At 41.7% G+C, this 21426-nt stretch overlaps 1 protein-coding gene across 1 annotated transcript; it reads left to right on the top strand.

Moving 5' to 3' along the window:
* Positions 1-585: 585 nt before the first annotated feature.
* On the top strand, positions 586-20898 carry plagl2 (pleiomorphic adenoma gene-like 2). The gene is made up of 4 exons (XM_077722118.1): positions 586-825; positions 17406-17531; positions 17738-18192; positions 18932-20898. Exons 3-4 carry the CDS (start codon positions 17888-17890, stop codon positions 20382-20384), a joined length of 1758 nt encoding a protein of 585 aa, XP_077578244.1. The 5' UTR covers positions 586-825; positions 17406-17531; positions 17738-17887; the 3' UTR covers positions 20385-20898.
* The last annotated feature ends 528 nt before the right edge of the window (positions 20899-21426 follow it).

Here is a 21426-nt window from a genome sequence, read left to right as displayed (position 1 = left end):
TGGAAGACCGAACACAAATGGGGATTTTTAGTAAACGTTTTACATTACCTTAAAGGATAAAACCCAATATTGCTTAATTCGAACGCATGGCGACTAAATCAAATGACAATTTAAACCCAATCTAGACCTTATTTTATATGCAAATTTAAGAATCCTCTATTTTTATCTGACACGAAAAGAACACGCGTTTATTACTTTCCATACACGATTTTAAAATGGTTTGACAACAAATTGACATTTTACGATTTCAAAATACTTTGCCTACAGTGTGAAGTAATTCAACGTGTTTCTCTGTTTAGTCCTTTTTCTAGTAGCTGTTTTAAGTAAACCACTATTTAATAGTCAGTTTTTAGTAAATTTCTTTTTAGTTGTTGGACCAATCAATATATTAAATATATATCAATTTCAATGAAAGAGTACATAAACAACGTGCAGGTGTTTTAATCAATCAGACCCTGGCTGCATTTGGGTGTTTATAAAATAAAAAAAAAACAGACAGTAAACTGTCCCAGAGTGAAAAAAAGTTTGTGAAAGTGGCCTGACGTCACACTCCCACAATGCTTACCGCCCCCTAACTCGGTTGCAGCCTGAAGAGAGCCACACACACTCACTCCCAGGCCCGAATATCTAAATTATTAGAAGGGCAAAACGCGTGTAATATACGTACGTGTATGTATCTATAAAAAAACAAACAAACTGAGAAGACATCGAAGAGCGTACTGGAGTTGGTGGCGTGGGCTTCTCCCACTTTGGGTTTCTCTTCGGGATGGACGCTTACCGGGGATCCAAGTGAAAGTTGACTAATGCAGTGCTGGAAACTTTTTGGTGAGTAAACTGCTTCTTTTCTGCCTCCTACTCGTCTTCCTTCGCATTTGATGTTTGCATGTTGTTGTGCGTGCCTGGGACAACTTTTATGCAACTTTTGACGCCATCCAGCTGACATGCACTTCGACGCTCTTCTTGTTTTGGAGGTGTTGTTATTACTAAATAAGCGCCATTTGGCTGTGGGTCATTTTTAGCGTATTTGTGTATATGAGTGTGTGACCGTGTGTATTTGTGTGTATGTGAGTGTGTGCGTGCGTGTGTATGTGTGTGTGTGGCTCGACACCTAACAGCCCGACGGTGTGGCTAAAAGTGGGGCTTTTATCATGTTATTTTCGGTGAACGTGTTGGATTTGAGGCCATTTTGAGAGCAAAAGAATCCCTGTGTTTTAGAGATTGTACAGAATTTAACGATGTATTTTAATTAAGAGTAGTTGCAACATGGGTATTTGAGTGTTGTTTTAGCTTGTAATGGTGGTGCGTTCACTTGTCAAGTTGCTCATTAAGCGTGGAGCGTACGTATTACGTACGTACGATATAACTGTCCTCCTCGTGGCTTGTGTCATGTTTGCGGCTCCTCGGATGTTTTTGTTCCTTTGGCCTGCGCGTGCGCGCGAGCGAGCGAGCGTGCGTTACTGTGTATGTTTTTTTGCTGGGAAGTACAACAAGTGAAGGGTGTCTAATACTCAGGGAGTACCATAAAGTGTTATGGCATGAGGCTTAGTTGTTTATTTTTGATTTTGTAGCTTGCATTGGGTTACACGTGCAATGCTGAGATGTTTCACGTGTATCTCTGTTGATTAATATGGACACAATTATAAACTGGTTTAAATCTATTTATATTTGGTGATTGTCCGGGAACCAGTTCAGGTTGCCCTGCCCATATTCCCTTTGGATATGATCAAGAACCCCCAAGGCCCTCAGACAATGGATGGATGGATATGATTTTATCTTATTAAAAAAAACTTCACATTGAAAGTATTTTGTTCCAGGATTCCAGCAGACCTTGATTTGTTTGTATCTAACCTTTCATAAAGCAAATGAAAATATTCAGCTCATTTATATAGATGCATTACGTTACGTCTTTGGAATGTAGCAAGAAACCAGAGTACCCAGAGAAAACCCACACATACCTGTGGAGGACATCCATACTCCACACGGGTGGACCGACCTGGATTTGAACCCAGGTCCCCAGACCGTGTGGTCAATTGCCCTGGCCTTTCAGGAGTATGTGCAGTTTATAGTGATTTTCATTGTGATGTACATTTTCCTGATGTGAAGGCAGCTACTATAGCCTGCCATTTATTGTTTCAAAAAATAATCATGTTAGTTTATAGTCAGCCTCAGTAAGTACATTCAAGGCCTGAGTAATGTAACAGCACTGTTGCTACGTACAGCCAACCACACATTTGACGTGAATGAACATATGTAATTAACAACATGACGCTCGCTCACGCTATGTGTGAGTAACCCGTTTTCATACAATTCCAACTGCCAGGCATTTATTTGGCACAGCATTACGGCATTGCAAATGCGCTTACCACACTCAAAAACTATATTTATTAAAATTATATTTTATTATTATAGGCTAAAGGCCAACAAAGTCATCATTTATGTTGTGTCTTGTTGGGGATACTATGACCTTTTACCTATTCCTCTTTTATGTGTGTACAGATCACAATGAAATTTGGTTGATCTATTCCAGAGAATGTACGCGTCCATTCTTGGAAACTGATTTCAGATTCTTTTGTATCAAGCCTGATTAATTAATTGAGAGCTTACTTTCTGAGCTAATAGAGCCCTTCAACCTAGCAGGACCCAGTCAATTGCCATTCTGCCACTAAGCCATATGAATAAAAGATTTTTATTTCTGTACAGTATTCAGTGCAGATGTAGAGTTGGGCTTTGTTTTGCCCGGCAAGGGGTAGTTTGGTGGACACAAACTGGCAGGTGCATTTGGGAGAGGGCGCTTTATGCCATTTTGCACAGCCACTGACCGACGACCACTGCTTTCCCTTTAAATACAGTGCTGTAGTTGCACACTGATAGATTTTTTTCATGGCAGAACGAAAAAAAATATATTTACTCGAGTCTGTGAAGTAATTGGAACAGTAAGCAGACCTTCACGGGCAAATGTTGTAAAGTTGCCAGATCATTGATCATCCTAACTCTGTGTTTTGAGGTGGACTGCCTTCTACTCACCAACCCCAGCTCTGCTGCTGCCTGTAGAGTGATTTAATAATCCAGTAAATGACAATAACAATAATGTATTCAAAAAATTTGCGACCCTTATAATTATTCAGGGCGGCCCGGTGAAGCGAGGGGTTAGTGCGTCGGCCTCACAGCTCTCTGGGGTCCTGGGTTCAAATCCAGGGTCGGTCCACCTGTGTGGAGTTTGCATGTTCTCCCTGGGCTTGCGTGGGTTTCTCCGGGTACTCCAGTTTCCTACCACATTCTAAAAACATGCATGGTAGGCTGAGTGAGTGTAAATGGTTGTCCTTTGTCTCCTTGTGCCCTGCGATCGGCCGGCAAACCGATTAAGGGTGTCCCCGCCTCTGCCCCGGAGTCAGCTGGGCTAGGCTCCAACACCCCCTGCAACCCTAATGAGGGTAAACGGGTTCAGAAAATGAGTTGCTGTGCAGCTGTGTGGTTTAAAATTGACCAAGGGTGTCAAACTGATTCTACAAAAAGATGTAGGTTTTCGTTCCAATCAATCAAGAGGACACCGTATCATCACTCGGGTCTCTTACTCGTGTAATCAGTTAGGGCATTCAGGAGGTACTTGTTTCACCTGTCAACTGTCTTTGTTTGGTCAGTTGGAATAAAATCTACTTGATGGGATTGCTTTGATGCCCGTGATATAGACGCAAGGAATTAAGCAAGGGCAACACTGAGTGAAATTGTCTTATTCTCGTTTTATATTTTTACAATTAACTCTGGTAAAATTCAGTTCAAACAAATATCCACGTAAAGCCATTTCGGGGAAAAAGAACAAACTACAAATATGCCCATAGACTCTGCTATCAGTGCTGTCAGATAGTATTGCTAAAATTCTCAAAGTAAGCTTTTAAAAAAAAGTTTTAATGAGAATATCTTAATTACGTCTGTTAATTCCTGGGCCAAATATGAAAACGTCAACCAGACATTTTACTCAATAATTAGCTTCGAATTAATAACCTGCCCCGTGTGGTTGGATATGGAAATGATCAAGTTTGGGGGGTTAATAGCACGGCTGTTTAAGGTTGTTTCTTTGCAGATGTGCAAATGCCTGAATGTGCGTGGGTATGTGTTTTTGTATAGGCTGAAGCTTCTTTTGAGCTGGGGTGGGGGGTCTTCGTATTTTTGAAAAATACCCCGTAATTCTTCTCTCGCTGTGGGCAGCGGCAGTGCTGCTGGTAGAGGAGGTAACAGCAGGCTGATTTCCATGAGAAAAGAGCATCAGTTGGGTTAATGGAAAGGACAGCCCTCTATGGGGACAAATGGCAGTTAATAACCAGGGAAGAATCGGAAAAGCTTCAATCCCTTTCCTTTGTGCTGCTTTACCTTCTTCTATCCTGGATGGGCCAGGAAAGAAGAAAAGGTGGTGGTAGAGAGGGGGGGTCAGAGGAGGTGGCCGAGGGAAGAAAGGACAACGGGTTCATGCAAGAATGGATTTTTTTTCCGCTAAAGGGCTGCAAGAGGATTGTTGTTTGTTGTTTTCTCACAATTACAGCGCACAAGTGAAGTTTATGTAGTGAAATGGAAAAACAGCAAATTGGTGTTTTGAACATATAGGGATTTTCAGACAGAAAATGGTATATGTATGCAACATAACAAAAGTTATGCTTGTTTATTTGTATGCAGCATTTCGCTAGCCCACATTCTTGATAAACTATGTCTAAAGGGCAGAAGTTGGGTGTCTATGGCGGTGGGGTGGTTGTTACTGAAGAAAATAGGTGTAGGTTTGACAGAGTGTCTTTGGGTAGCTTTGTTTATCTTGTCCTTTTGCTCCTTTTTTTCTAAAATATACGTACACCACTTTATTAAAGTTGTTTTCATCAACAAAGCCCCTAAAAAAAAACAAATCATTCATTCAATTTCCGTACCGCTTATCATCAGAAGTGTTCCGGAGCCTAATGCATTTTTCATGTTTTTTGTCAATAAAGACTGTACTGTACTTCCAATCGTATTTCAGAAGTAGAATGAGATCATTTTATGTGGCATTACTGTAGTCCAACTTTTTAGAGTTTGGCATGTTTCTCCCTTAAGCGATTAATATGACAACAATTTTATGGTTCAAATCTTTCATCAAGTAGGAGAAAACACAGTGTGGGAATGTAAAAACTTGCTTCGAATTATTAACAGTATGATTTGATTATATGGAAGATCAGGATGCCTACAATATCAGACAACACGTTTGCTAATAACTTTATTCTACATTGTTTACGATAACTACTTTTCATAAAATGACATTTCTTGCAATTAAATCTTCCTGCAGTGTCCTAAATTCATTGTCTATATTGAAAATATTTGTAGGATATTATTGTTTTCGTCTTGCACCCCAGCCATCATTTTTCACAGCCAGAAACAAGTTCAGTGATTCTTAAGTCGTGTACATGCTCCGACTACACTGACCACTGCTTTTACCCTTGATAAAGTACTGATATTATACGGTCTCTTCAGTCTTGACGCGGTGTTTATTGGTGACAACTGTCAATAAAGTAATTTGCGCTATGGCGCGAGAATCCTATATCACACTCTGTAAGAAAGCACACTCCACAGTCTATACTGTTCTCTTTTTCATTTATAGCCACTGGGTTAACTGTCATATTTAAGCTAACTTATAATCAACTGCCCTTTTCTTACCACCCCTTTTTGCTTGCACAAATAGTTTTTAGTTGTGTAGTTTAATATAAATCTGATTTACCCAATTAGGTTCATTAGTAAATAGGTGTTGTAAAAGACATTTAGTCATTTTTCTTTCCTTAAAAAAAGCGAGTTACATTAAGTACGAGGTACAAATCACTCACTTGCTCACAACTCTAAACAGTCCAGCATTTTTTTTTCCTTTTTATTGCGTCCGACATTCTGCCGGACCCTGCAGTATTCCACTAAGAAATAGTAAGAAGATGCTAGATGCTTGAAGCACATACTGCCACTTTTCTTTGTGGCTCTGTTTCTAGGAAGAGCCAGGCAGCTGTGGCTTTTCAGAACATTCATCCATCAAGAAACATCGTTAGTTTATAGCCCACTACATTCTCCGGATGTTAAGATCATCAGACTGCCATTGAGAGATTAGGGCAAATAGTAGTAGTGTAGTATTTTTTTTTTTACTTGAGTATCTCTTTTTCATTGGTACACAAGTTATGGATGGTAGTAGACAGGACAGATTGACCCTAAATTCGCTATTGGGGTAGCAGGCAGGACTGAGAGAAACCCATTAGTTTAGGTCCTTACTCCCGGAATAAGGTGCACTTGATTGATGGTCCTGTTTTGTGGTCCAATAGGTTTTAATAGGACATTTCACCTTCGAGGTAAAACTTGGGTCTTTAAAAGTTTAGGCATTTCAAGCATTAAATAACCCGTCATTTGTGTAAAAGTCTATTTATGACCAAACAAAAGGTTTACCAGTGCCATCCATTTGGAATTGGATCACAGATTCAAAGGTGAGAATCTGGGGTGAGGATTGTTTAATCCATTGTAGATTGACAGGCCAATTCCAAAGTTTTACTTTTCCAGGCAGTAATGTTGCAATCGCTCAAATTATTTCCTGTTCAAAAAAGGAACATTAACAAAAGTGATATCTGAACTTATCGGCTTCTGATTTTTCCTCATTCTATTTGAACATATTTAGAGTCAATCCATTAATCTTTCTGTGTTTATGCATCTCTCTCTCCTCTTAGGCTAAGTTTACACCCCTGAGGCCATTTCCGCCAGGCTGTCTGCAGCACATTTATTAATAGGCTGCATGCACTAAGTGCAGTGCTACTTTAGGCCCTAAAGTTTAAAGAGGTTAGGTCAGGCTCATGCTTCACCTTAAACATAGACTATTGACTGAATTAAGAAAGAGATGCTGTTATACATTGGGTGGAGTGCGGAAGAGACAAAGAGCTAAAAAATAACCAAAGATGGACAGCACTGGCATAAATATCATTTGGTTGAATTTCTTGATTGATAAGCTCTTCATATAAATAGTCAAAACATTTGTTCCCAGTGACTGCTCTGTGTGAAATGTAACAACATATGGACAAAGATGGTATAAAAGCTATAGCAGAGGCAGGACAAGCTGGGATGAATGGGAAATGTTTAATTGCAGAATTTTCCTACTCTTTCTTCTGCAGGTAGACACGCATTTTTAGAAATGTTACATTTCTCACATCCGTCCATTCAATTTACATTTACATTTAGAACGTACTTATGGTCCGAGCAAGGCGTTATTTGGTTTTATTACCTTTCTCCTGTCTTTTTATTATGTTATTAACCTTTGTTCCCATATTAATTATTTTTCTTTGGAGCCATAATGTGGCAAAGATACTCCCGGCGCTATGCTGTTATTTTATAAAGTTAAAAAATATATATTTTTGTAGGGGTCAGAACAGATCGTGATGTGAGTTTTTTCCCTTTGTATTTTCACAAAGAGATGGATGAATTTTCCTACTGTTACATAATTAACTACCCGATGTCATTGAAGACATCCTGGTGGTTCACCACCATACATTTTTACATTTTTTCCCCCCAAATTTCCCCTGCTCCTTTTTTTCCATTCACAGTTTTGTCTGCTTTCTCGTTACGCATTTGTACATAGAAGTCTGTACTCAAATTTGACATGTGAGTAATGAATACCCCAAAATATGTGAAAATCAGTGTTTGGAGGCCTGGCGAGTTTTGATGTTGATGTACATTAGTGACTCAGGCATCTTGACTTTGAGGTTCCTGTTTGTTTTAACATGTGATTCAGCTCACAGCTATGTGGATACTCGCTACCGTAGTGGAGATGCTGCATTTTGATGCAGTCAAGTTGCTATGGAAGTTGATACTCAGACGAATTAACACATGACTCACAAATGCTCATACACACGCACAAGCCCAGTGACTGTTATACTACAGAATAGGAGTAAGCTGTTTAAAGGTATGAGAAGACCAGAACGCTGCCACCATGTCTGACAACACATCCTCTCTTCCTTCTTCTGAGCTGATTTTTATTAACGTCTCAGCCTTTCCACCCCATCATCCATTCGATAGGGGGGAAAAGCATAGAATATTTTCTACTTGGTAACTGATTAGACACTATTGACAACGAGAGATGAACAATCCATTTTGTTGGTCTTCTTCCAAATAGAAAAGGATTCGACATCTTTTGTCGTCTATAAATCAGTGATCGGTCCTTGTAGAGTGTAGACTACCCAAGTGACTATTTGGTGAACGAGAAATTATGCTTCTGAACAAGTGTCAACCATGAATATTTCACGAAAGGCAGCCAAAACAGTATCGACGACTGATAGTTATTTTTGGTGTATCGGACACTGTCAGATTTCTTCTTAAGATTAAATCCAACAACTCTGTGTTAGGTCATTTTTAGCTCAGGCCTTTTTCCACCTCATTCAAAACATATTCATAAATGCTGTACTCTTTTTTTAACTTTACGTCGTCAATGTACGGATGGGAAAGTTCACCGCGATTGCCTGTTGACTCTTCCAATGATGTACCTTGCAGCTCAACCAGAATGAACTGAAGAAAGTGAATGAAATGACTTCACAGTCAGCAAACAGCTAAGCCTTGGTGCAGATCTTTGAGGGATTGGGTGTGGATTTCTTTCTCCAAGGTGTTCACAGACCCGCTGAGCCCAGTTCAGCCCGGCCTGTGTTTTTATCACTTCTGTCTTGTTTTTCAAGCATACTTCTGTGTCTCATTACTTCCTTTAAGAGGGCTGTGCTATTCTTCTCCCTCAGCTTTGATTCGTCCCCCCCTTTTCCCTTTACCCTCCTCTCCTTTACCCCCCTACCAAATTTAACCCTTCACCCACTTGATGCATTCCACCAACTAGATAAACACATAGTACCAAAAATATACAGTACTACCTCCGTATTTTTACTCTACCCTCACATCTCTGCATCCATTCTCTTCTTCTCTTCTACCCTCCCTCTCTTGCATTCTGTGTTTGGGAATGGAAAGTGGGCCGGCAGCGATGAGTCCCCTTCGCGGCATCCCCACCGAGACCAGTGTGAAGTTTTCAGTTTGATTGAAGGCCTCTTTTCTGTGGTGTGCACTGTGAAAGCTGTCCTAATTGAATGATAAAGTGGCCTGAGATGGAGTGCAGTGAATAGGCAACAATGGCCAGCCTGTGTGTGGTAGAGCGATTCTGGTTCAGATCCAGCCTTTGCCTCTCAGCTCCGAGAGGGGGCCTATTATAACACTCTTTGCTGGACTCGGTCACGTGACATGCTCTCCCTCCTTCTGTGTCCACCAAACCTCCACTCTCTGACCCAACCAAAAAAAAATAAAAAAACAACAACATGCAAAGCCGGGCGAATCCCGTTACATCATTGGCTCACTCTGCGCTTCACTCGGGTTGGTTGGATCATTCTATTCTGCCAGCAAGCATCTTTTAGCATCAGCTATTCGTCTGGTTTGTCGGCCTGCACATATCCACTAAAGGAAGGTGCATGTAAAACTACAGATAGATGTGATGAGGAAAAACAAATGTATGTTCAAATAGTCAGGGGGAAAACAAGCAAATGATCCGATGATGAATTCATTTGATTTCTTCTCTTCTAAGTGATGATGCAGTCTGACTAAGTACACATGCAATAAGCAGGTGTCATTCTTTGTGAACATATGACGGAAATTATGTCCATACATTTTGGCAAATGTTTGATTTGAATACAGTCATCCAAGACGCGTTTATCTGTCAGTGTTACGCCATTGTAAAAAAAACAACATTTCATTGTTAAATAAAAGAACAATGCTGAAAAGTCAAAAAAGAAGAAAATGAGATGAGATATATTCATATATATTTATGTATGTGTATAGTATATCAGGTGACATCCGTGATAAGATATGGGATTTTAAAGGCAACTTTTAGTGGTTTTCAAGCAGGTTATTTTACTCTAATTGAGCCAAAATGTACAACTTGCATTGAAAGCCTATTTACTTTATTTAGTCTCTCTCTTATTTACTCCCTTAGCAAAACCAAATTGTCAAGAGCATTTGGTGATTTACTTGCCTTGTTGGCATAAGTACTTTAACACACAATTAAAGTCAAACAGTATTCAAGATCTATGTGGCAATTCTTAGTCAGGTGTATGGTTATACTCATTTTCTTTCAACTTACTGTTGTTGTTGAATCCTCACGGACCTTCTTCCCCCCCTGACCAGCTGTCACAGTGTTGTTACTCACCTTAAAGTGCCTGCAGCCTCCAATTCACAGAACGTGAGCATGTTCCATAGGAATGCAAGGAATTCAGGCTTCCTGTTATCCATTTTTAAAGGCCCTGTTTATGCAAGAATGTTGTTTTACAAGCAGTTACCTTTGGCCAAGCACATTCACCCCTTTTGTCAGAGACAGCTCCTGCGTAAAAACGTGTCCAAAGTATCTTTCCGCGCCAACGTCTGGTCTAAGTCCATTTCAATGGTAAAAAAAATAATAATAATTACCTGTTTGTGGCATTAAGAATACTAAATAACTTTTTTGAACATTTGTGTATTTGCCTAATCTTCATGCTACGAAAATCTGGAAACTAATGGGGTAGTTGGCTGTGAATACTCAACGTAAGAAAGTTATCAGCAAAATAAAAGCTGAATAAGAAAAAAAATAGAAAAAGCACATAAAAGAGGATTGCATGGATGTGTTGTAACCTGTAGATTTGTGTTAAGCAAAGCTGCTTTAACAATGACTGTTGTTTTAAGCGACGCTGACGTTGCCAAACTTGGAGATTGTTTGTTGCTGACCCCATGTGAAACATCCACACAGACAGCAGCAGCTCGGCTAAACAAAAGTCAGTTGCATAGGCTCGACGCAACATACGGCATGCCTACACACAATGATAAGCACTTTACATAGGTGACCATATTTCTACAGTATCAATTGGAAAATATAGATTATTTGCCCCTAATTATTTTGTTTGTTATTTCTTTTATTTTCTTCAATTTTTGGAGAAACAACCAAAGGAAATAAAAACTCATTTCTGGTGTTTCTTCGCTTAGTAAAGAGTGTTGAAAGGATTTTTATTAGATGTTGATGTTCACCTCAAATTTCAAATGTACCTTGAGCCAAAACGTAAAACCCTCTTGACCTTCCTCTCGTTGCACAAGTATGCCTGTCTTATTTTTGTGGCGTGGTTTGGGATGGCAGAAAAATGCACTTGGATTGCCTTCATGCCAAAGCAGTCTGTAAAAGTAGGGCTAGTAATGTGGTGTGCTTTGGGTCAAGAGCTCTGCCTTCCATAAAGCTCTTTTTCGGCATGACTTTACCATAGTACAGTATATTGACTTTCCCTCGCATTCAAACATTCGTTCATTTTCCGAACCACTTATCCTCACTAGGGTCACGAGGTGCGCCAGAGCCCATCCTAGTCAACTATGGGCACCAGGCGGGGGCACCCTGAATTGGTGGCCAGCCAATCGCAGGGCACAAGGAGATGCACGCTCACACTAGGGGCAATCTAGAGCAGACCTGGACAATCCGGTCCTCTAAGGTCACTGCGGGTGCAGGTTTTTGTTTCAACCGATCCAGCATAGATAGTTTAACTAATTCGATTTCTACTGAAAAAAAGAAGCACTTGACTGCAATCCAATGATTGCACATCTAAGATACTAGATTGGTCTGATCTAGAGTGATCGATTAGCTTAGCATGCATGTTTTTGGGATGTGGGAGGAAACCGGTGTACCCGAAGAAAACCCACGCAAGCCAGGTGAGAACATCCAAACTCCAAACAGTGAGGCTGAGGCGCAAACCACCCGGTCGCCGGTCCACTCCCCATTTAAACAATTGGATTTTTATTCAGTATGTTGTTGCTGCAATAGCAAAACAAAAACTACATTAAAAATTAATCCAACACTGTAATGTTATTGTTAGGTAGTCCACCTATCTGTAAAACACAATAAGAAAGAGCAGCTTCAGTATCTGACTCCATGTGGCTTGTGATTTAAAAATTAAAGGTTTAGTGAGCTTGGTAGTGTGGTGAAAGTGTGCATGTGCGCACATTTTGTTCTTCGCACATGACAAGAAGGGGTCGGGGGCGGGTCATGCAGGAGGGTCGTGCGACTGGCGTGATGCCCGCTGGCACCATGCCCACATCTCCGACTGTTACCGCACTCCGTGTCATGGCCGGGACTCCCTGCCAGGGCTTTCCCCAGAATTCTCCCAACACACAAACACACGCGCACTCCTGCGCATTTACACCCATGCAAATGCGCGCGAGGGCATACACACTCACCATCGAAGGCACACTAAGTGGATTGTTAAATGATTCTGAAAAGGAAAGTATACACCAATATTTTTACAATTTCATATCACTCCTTCCACTTTGACCATATAGTTTGGTGAAGAAAAGGTAGTAATATAAATGTTTCACTGAATGTGTGGTGCTCTTTTGATGAGGAATTCTGATACACTTGTGCCAAGCCTAATAGTATATTTTGGATTTTAATACAGTCATCAGACCATCACATATGGTCTCATATGCATTTTTTTCTTTATAATTGGAGATCTTCAGTGTTGTGACACATTTTTTTCCACTAGATTGTCTCCTATGGTAATTGACCTGCACAATATATTGTTCAAAAGTCGCCATCGCTTCATAAAACCTATTTGATACCTTTTATATACAGCAATCGTCATCATTCACCGTTGAAACCACTTCGATTGGATTTATCGGTATATGAACACTAGGCGGTTATGTTGAGTCAACCAAAGTCTTTCTAAAAGTTATTCAAGTCATCTAGTGAAAAATCTTCCATTTTAAATACTGCAACATACACATGTAAAAATAACATAAAAAGGCTATCGGAAAAGCCATATTCATTTGGAGTTAACCAGAGGTGATTTAAACACTAGTGCTGACTTTGAACTGGTGGCTTGATGTTGCATTCTAAACCGTTTACCAAAATGTACAGGGGGCCATGCCTTATTTTTGTTGTTAATTAACCAATTGTGCACCGTTTACATAGTGGGTTCATCCAAGTCTAAATTCAGTAAATTATTGTCACGAGTGCAAAAACAACATCAGTTGAACTTGAAGGTCCTTTCAGGTCACATCAGCAGGCTGACGTCAGGAAGTGGGTGGCGACCAGTTACGGAAGTTTCCCACTGTGACAGTTTGCCAAGCCCCCCCTAAGCCCCCGTCAGTAAGACCACATTCTGGTAGACTAACTTTAGCCAGCGTTGTTTTCGTAGCCACATCCCACACCGACCAGTAGGATAGCTACTAAGAGTTTGGCGAGGAACACCTGCACATGTTTCCTCTTGGCCACCTCCCCTCCATGTGCTGGGCAAAACTAGGGTTAAGAGGATGTGAAACCTGGCTGAGGATGGGGTTGCATTTGTTGGCTCTATTTCAGAGATGCCTGTGCTTCCAAACTTAAACAATACTGCACATTGCAATTCAATGACAATCAGAATGGTAATGTTAATATGATATAGATTACTAGCTAGTAAATGTAAATTAGCATGCTTTTTTTTGCTTGCTTCATAAGCCTTTAATAATAAATATAGTGTTGCCATCATAAAACATGTTTTGTGCAATATTAATTCTCAAAAATAAACCGAAAATGGTAAATTCTTTGAAAATGAAAACACCTTAAAAGCTAAACGTAACCAATTATTACTTGACTTTGACTTTTGTTTTTGTAGTCTTTTTGGTGTACATATGCTGTGTATAACTCTATGTTTCAAAAGTTGTTGTTTTTTAAGTGCCAGAGGAAGAAGTCAAGATCTGGCTTTATTCGGCCTTCTTGGTGATGATATTAACTGAAATGGCAATTATTTGTGGAAGGATCCGAATGCAAGTGTTGAGTTATATTCTATGGATTTACACACCAATCCTCAGAGCCTGATTTATTATTTTTCTCATAGCAAATTAATTTTACTCTTCAGGTTTCTTGCAGCTTCAGTGTTTGCCAGTAGAGGGTATGTTTGGTCTTGGGGTCTGCTTATCATGTCTCTGGTCTAATGATTGCCTGCTTTTAGGCAACCGGGCAGTCGTAGTTCATTTGAATGTGTCTCTCTTAACTTGCTGTACTTTGTGGCCGTTCCTTCTTTTGGGATATGTGACCAAAATTAAAAGTTTCCATGTGAATGAAAGGGGAATATTTATATTCTTGTGTGTGAAGGGCAACGTGTTATTGTAAAAAGGAATTCTTCCTGTAGGTCAAAAGATCATTACCTTCCTCCTCTAAAGTGGTTTCTCCTTTTCAATGAGTTCACTGGAGCTTGACCCCTTGCCTGTCACATTAGACTTATTTGACTGCCACAAAGACCATGGACTACACAGCTGTACGCAACTCCTGTTTTCCCTCCTTTTTGTGCATTACCCAATTCCCATGTGGTAGACATGTTTCAAAGCCCTTTAAGTGCACTCTTTATCTTGAATATATATAAACTAACTCACTCTATACTTTCATGTGGTTTTCAACATTTTGATGGGAATATAATTTGTTCTACAGCCAAAGCTATGTGTAGCATCTTCTCACATCAGTTTTGATTCTAATGTAAGGAAGGCTTTCACAATCACACCAAGACATAAACAACAACAATAAGAAAATTCAGTGAGCAAGTCATAGACTGACACAATTGAAAATACATTTCCTGGTACCGTACTTGATGGCTCAGTGAAATTGTTTCTGTTAACTGACACACTGAACTAAGTACGCATGCTGTTTAATGCATGCCGTTTTCTGCTTAAATAAAGTGAAATGCTATGACATCACAAATTCTCAGCAAGTGAGATGTTTATTTAGCAATTTGCCAACCTTTATTAACAGTTGAGACTCACTCAATATGGCGGATGTATGTACTTTTTATTGGACATTGACATCATAGAGAGTGGAATGAGTGTCCTTGCCGTGTTTAAGCAGCACATTCGCCTTCTCAGAGAAATACATAACCACCATCTCCTTGCTCGCTGCTCCTCCACTACTACTAACCCCACCACCACCCCCATGGCTGACTACCCCCTCCTCACAAGAGCGGCTGTTGTCACCTAAACTCCACACGGTGAACTCAGCCTCTATATTTAGGTTGCTGGTAAAGTGTAGTCAATCAGCGCCCGTTGCCTCAGCGAGCCATCGTTATTTGGCCAATGTGGCTTTTTGCCTGCTTCAACCTGACCTGGTTTGCCAAAGTTGTCGGTACCATAGACATCACGACAAAGGATCTGTGAAAGATTTCCCTACAGCCAGCATCAGAGGGGTTAATAGCAGTCACTCAGCATGCGGGAGCTGCGGCGGGCGGGCAGGCGGTGCAGTGCAGAGGATGACCTCTGACCCTGCTGGAAAGGAATGTGGAAGCTCTTTCATCCAGGACAGAAACCAAAGACAACCAGGCGGAAAGTAGTGTTTCAATGCTGCTTTCAGCCTTCCTGATTAGGAGAACTAAGCGTTGCGTTCAGCAACCATGCGCTCGCAGATGTCCAAGCAAAGTCCAGCTTGTGTGATATGTGCAAAGGACAACGTAAAATAAAAGTGAAAAGCAAATATAAACTTGAACTAAGTTGGCAGGCTATTCATTAGTATTCCTACCGTGACCTTGAGTGTCGTGAATGGCGCCCAAAATACATTATTATTATTGTCACCTGAATGTTAAAGAGAATTTCAAGAGAAAAGAAGGATACATTGTGCTGTTGTTAAACTGCTAGCAAGATTTGAATGTCGCTTTACTTTCAGTCCTCATCATAAAACAGGACTTTGTAGCTAGCTTTGTAACATGGCATATATCATTATTACATACGCTGGTAGTCACGCTTTATTTATTTCTTAATTTATCCTAAGTACAAGATGGAAAGACCTTTTTGAATTTTTTTTTATTAAATTTGGATGGCTAAGTGACCATAAAGGCTTTTATGAAGGGAGAATATTAATTAGAAATTCGGAAATTAAGTTCAAATAAACAATAGCAATTGTGGGAGCTAAACATTATCAGACTAATTGAATGCCGCAAAAATCGTCTATCGGATCGTTAGTTGCTGGCCTCTAGTGAATGTTACGTTTGTGCGTGTGTGTGTGTGTGCGCGCAATGCTGTACAATCCTTGCTACACTGAGTGCGCTACATGTTGCTGTTTTGGGGAGGTGTGACACGGCATGGTTCAGGCCAGGAATGTGCGACGTGGGTAGGCTGTAACAATGGAGTCAGGCTCCCTGAGGGTGGTCAATGGGATGGGTGTCACCCCACTGCACCTCCCCTGCTGGGTGATGACCATCGCACAATGCTAAAGCTGTCAGGTCCTCTTTACCACCACTGTAAACACATACACAGACAAAGACAAGACCGTATACACGTGGAATAACATCTGAAACACAAAATTGCATAAACCTATATAATAAAAAAATCCTTGCATTGATTACTTATTATTCATTGCTTGAGTGTGCTGTATTCAGATTTCAATGGGGCACCGAGAGATGGGTTTCATTTGTTTCATTAACATACGCGCAACTGCAAATAATCTAAAATCATCTTATGTTAGGTGTCATTTTCAACTCTATGACCTCTTACACAGAAAGTGTGCAAGGATGTATGTGTGTGAGTACCATTTCTGAACCACATGTGTTTACATGGCACCAAGTACATGCTCAGGGGTCACATAACCCTTCCATTATTGTGTCCGCTCAACTTTGGACTCCACTGCAGTAGTACAGGTCACCTGGGGTGTCAATTTTTTTAAAAAATTCAACATATATAAATTTGTCGCAGCATTGATTGGCCAAGCAATGTCACATAATCATCTGCAGCCAGCGATGGTCAAGTGAGGCATGTTATCGTTAAGAGACATTATGAGTCGATGTGTCTTGACCTCTGCGGCAGAGGTTCCACCGAACGAACCTAGGTTAAGAATCACTGTGTTATTGTTACATTTGGAATTTCGTGGCTATAAAAAACTCTTTGGATGCTATCATCACACTTGTCATCCAGCACCCTCTAGTGAATTGAAGTAGGACTCGCAGATTTAGAACTTGGTGTGAGTGAGGGTCAAAGAGCTGATACAGAAAGGTCGAACTTTCGCTGAGGAGATGCCAAACTGCAGTCATAATTTCGTTATTAAGAATTATTTTTTTCTCATAACCTGACATGATTCAAATTTAAGTCATTGACATGTATGTGTATCTACTGTATCATTCATTCATTTTCTGTATTGCTTATCCTCACGAGGTTCACAGGGGTGCTAGAGCTGATCCCAGTCAACGATGGGCAACAGGCGGTGGACACCCTAAATTAGTGGTCAACCATATACAGGCCTATCCTTCATTCTATTATGGCTAAACTATTTTAGATCCAATGGATAGGGTTTGAAAGTAAAGATTTTGGATTTAATTCTCAATTCCAGAACTATTTCTATGCTTAAGCATCAATTTTAATACTCAATTTTGTGTTTGCTTTCTCCCCCACTCCAGAGTCAAAATGCAGAAGAGTATTTGGCACTCGCCGCCAAGCGTAGCGGTTGGAACTGGGTGAGGAGGAGACATAAAAGGAGGAAAAGTGCAACAAATGTCAAGTTAATGAGGCGGACACCCGGAATAGTAAGTAGGAAAATTTCAAATTGAAATATTGAGCCCCTGAATGGAGATTTAACTGTCCCACTCTACCGCATTACATGTATTAGCACGCGAAGAGAAACTCATGCAAGGCGGGCATTTAGCGGTGTAGGGAACTCCTGTGGCTTGCCCAGGGCACCTTAACAGTTATCCTTTTAGTGACTAGCACGTCTCCTTGTGTCTTACTTCAGATTCTCAATGTTACAACAAGATAAGTCAAGCTTCTACTGAGCCGCCACTTCAGAAGTCGCCTGCCTGCGGGGCCTCATCTTCCAACTTTGAGCCTGAAAGGCAGGGGAGCCCCAAGTGGCTTTTCATGGCAGCGGCACTCTAGGGCTGCCATGGCAGCTGCTGCCGCCGATGCCTCACACCGTATTACCGCACTGACGCCGGAGGAAGAGGGACGACGGTCCACCGTCAAGTTGTTTGGGAGCACTGGCCTGCTGTCCCGCGCCGAGAGAGAGAGGGGAGAGAAAGAAGAGGAAGAAGAGGTGGGGAGAGGAAACCAGTGTTTGCTGTGCGGGGTTTTATTGGCCTCTCAGGAGAAGCTCCGGCTCCACGCCTTAAGCCACACGGGAGAGAAGCCCTTCCGCTGCTCCCAACCACACTGCCCCAAGGCCTTCAGCTCCAAATACAAACTCTTCAGGTATTAAACCTTTACTCCATGCTGGCTCTCGTCACAGTATATGAGCACAGGTCAAAAATCACCCTCACTTGGCTATATAGCGTACTCTCATTTTGGGTTTTTTGCACAATTTTAGGACCGAAAAAAACAGTGTATGAATGGATTGAGAAGGTTAAAAGGAGCCAAAAAGTAAGAAAAACTGTCCATTAATGTCCATTAAGCTCCACCACCTGACCAGAAGAAACAAATGATTCCATTAGTGGCATTACTATGGATGAGTTGGCACACTTTTTATATACCACTCATTGCTCTGCCACTATAGAGTACACTATAGAAATTTTGACTCATTCTCGAACATTTGAAATAACATTTCACTGCTGTTGCTTTCAATGTCTTTTGATATTATTTATCATCATTAGTCATGAAAACGAATTTGGTCCCATTCAGTTTTACAGAGCAACGTATTTTCACGATTATAAGGCGCACCGCATTATAAGGCGCACCCTCAATGAATGACATTTTTTCCCATATATAAGGCGCACTGTCTATTTTGGAGAAAATTTAAGACTTAAGTGCGCCTTATAGTTGTGAAAATATGGTACTTTACTTTATTTTAATTGGATACTTGTCTAGTTAAACATACTTTGGCAATAAACGTGATTAAATCTGGCAGTAAAACAAAAACTATCCAATGTAGCAAGGTCACAGATGCAATTGCTCCTGACCGTCCATCCATCTCTTCCCATTTGGTCATATGCAGGCATATGGCCACACACTCTCCACAGAAGACCCACCAGTGCTCATTCTGTGAGAAAATGTTCCATCGTAAGGACCACTTGAAGAACCACCTGCAAACACACGACCCCAACAAAGAGGCCTTCAAGTGTGAGGAGTGTGGCAAGCACTATAGCACCAAGCTGGGCTACAAGCGCCACGTGGCCATGCACTCGGCCACAGCGGGGGACCTCACCTGTAAAGTTTGCATGCAGAGGTACGAGAGTACGCCGGTCCTCCTGGAACACCTCAAGAGCCACTCGGGGAAATCGTCCGGTGGCACCAAGGAGAAGAAACACCCGTGCGACCACTGCGACCGCCGTTTCTACACGCGCAAGGACGTGAGACGACACATGGTGGTGCACACTGGCCGAAAGGACTTCCTGTGTCAGTACTGCGCCCAGCGCTTCGGCAGGAAGGACCACTTGACGCGTCACGTCAAGAAAAGCCACTCGCAGGAGTTGTTGAAGATCAAGACCGAACCTCCGGATATGCTGGGCCTCCTCGCCTCGGGGTCTCCTCCTTGTTCCGTCAAGGAGGAACTCAGCCCCATGATGTGTAGCGTGGCTTCTAATAAGGACCCCATGATGGCAAAGCCTTTCCCAAGCGGGACCCCCTTCCCCATCGGGGTGTACAACCCCCACCACCTTCAGGCCATGTCAAACTCCGGGGTAAACCACCCTCACCCACCCTTGATGTCCACGTCCCTCTCCGTGGGCATGGGCTGCCACATGGAGTCCACCGGCCCCCTGCACCCGCACTCCCACCACCACCACCATCATCACCACCACCACCATCACCACCATTCCCCTCCATTGGCCCCTCCGCCTCACCACCAGCCCTCGGTCCCCCAGCAGCAGCACCACTCCCAGCAAGCCCCCAAATACCAGCTGGGATCTACCTCATACCTGCTGGACAAACCCTTAAAGGTGGAGATGGAGAGCTTCCTCATGGATTTGCAGAGCGGCTTGCCGGGCCCGCTCCCCTCGGCGGAGCCTCACGCGCCCGTTTCGCCCTCCAAGGACGGAATCGAGCCTTCCGCCGGCCTGGCCGAAGAACTGTGCGGCGGGGATCCTCTGCTGTCCAAGAGCCCCGCGGTGATTGCCGAGTCTTTGTCTGCTGCTAACATGGACTTTTCCCACTTGCTGGGGTTCCTCCCGCTCAACTTCCCTCCCTACAGTGCCCCCATGAGCACAGGAGGACTGGTGATGGGCTACACCTCGTCTACGACCTCCTCGTCTTCCTCATCTCTGCACGCCGTCGAGCCTCACTCGGCGGCAGCCGCCGTGGCGCCTCTTACCTCTTTGCAACCGCAACCTCAGGAGCACCAGAGCTCTGGCGGGGGTCTAGGACTCGGACCCCTGCACCCTCTTCCACCAGTATTCAGCTCCAGCCTTAGTACCACCACGCTGCCTCGCTTCCACCAGGCCTTTCAGTGAGAGTGTTGGTTTAGATTAAAGCTATAGATTATGCATTCATCAGAAGAAGAAGAAGAAAAAATAACACACAACACTTTGATGCCTTAAAATGAAAGCACACAAAAGTTTCGGATTAATCCTTCAAAAAAAAATTGAAAGACACATTCTCGGAGAGGTGGGGATATGTTTGCCCTTTTTTTCTATCGTTTTAATTATGTATTAACGCTTATATTTTTCATCCATTGCCATTTATGTCCCGTTATATTTGCATCTCCCTTATTTAGTAGTGTAGCAAGCAGAATCAGTAGGCCAAAAGGCACGGTACTGCTTACTTTTCTAAAAGCAATAATAGAACAAACAAATATATCGAAGTTTAGTGACAATTATCCTTATTTTTGTGACCCAGAACAGAATATAGTTTGAAGTGGATTTTTTTTTAAACGTTTCTTTTTTAAAAACCATTGTACAATGTCTTGAGGGGAAAAAAGCGATAGAGTCCACAATTTACCTCAAAGGTTCTCACATTCGATAGCACAAATGCAACCTTTCTGGGGGGGGGTAAAAAAAAAAAAGAAGAAAAAAACAAAAAGTGCTCTCGTGCCATTTTGTTGCTTGGTGACCCGTTGCAGTCAAGTTTCAATGGAAATCCGATAAAGCATGTGGCGTTTTATTTAGGGAGCAAAGAGAAAGAAATGTGAAAAGTGTTGGTTTAAAAATTATGCTGTTTTTTTTAATAATAACATTTCTTCAAGAGAAGCACTTTGTTATTTTAGCAGAAGGCACTTCATTGTTAAGAATCTGCTTTGTTTCCGCCCTCATGAATCGACTCTTGAGGTTGGAATACCCAGAATTAACTTTCTTTACACCTTCTATCTAGTTCAAGCTATTTTGGTGAGTTTTTATCTGCCCCCTAAAAGATTCTTTTCCTGCAAGTATTTACTAGGATTTTGTTTGGAATGTGGAAAACGTTTTTTTTTATTTTAGTCTTCGTTAACAAACTTGGGCTTTTCGTAACCACACGAGGGGCCCTTTTTTCATACGCAGTCAAAATCTAGACCAATGT

This window comes from Stigmatopora nigra, chromosome 1 (genome assembly GCF_051989575.1).
Source record: "Stigmatopora nigra isolate UIUO_SnigA chromosome 1, RoL_Snig_1.1, whole genome shotgun sequence".
NCBI lineage: Eukaryota > Metazoa > Chordata > Actinopteri > Syngnathiformes > Syngnathidae > Stigmatopora > Stigmatopora nigra.
The sequence above is the reverse complement of the archived record's forward strand: the minus strand, read 5'-3'. Positions and strand labels throughout refer to the sequence as shown.

Coding starts and splice junctions, on each gene's coding strand:
- plagl2 (XM_077722118.1), top strand. CDS start 17,888: ATGGCAGCTGCTGCCGCCGATGCCTCACACCGTATTACCGCACTGACG. Junction 18,193..18,931: donor TCCAAATACAAACTCTTCAG/GTATTAAACCTT, acceptor GGTCATATGCAG/GCATATGGCCACACACTCTC.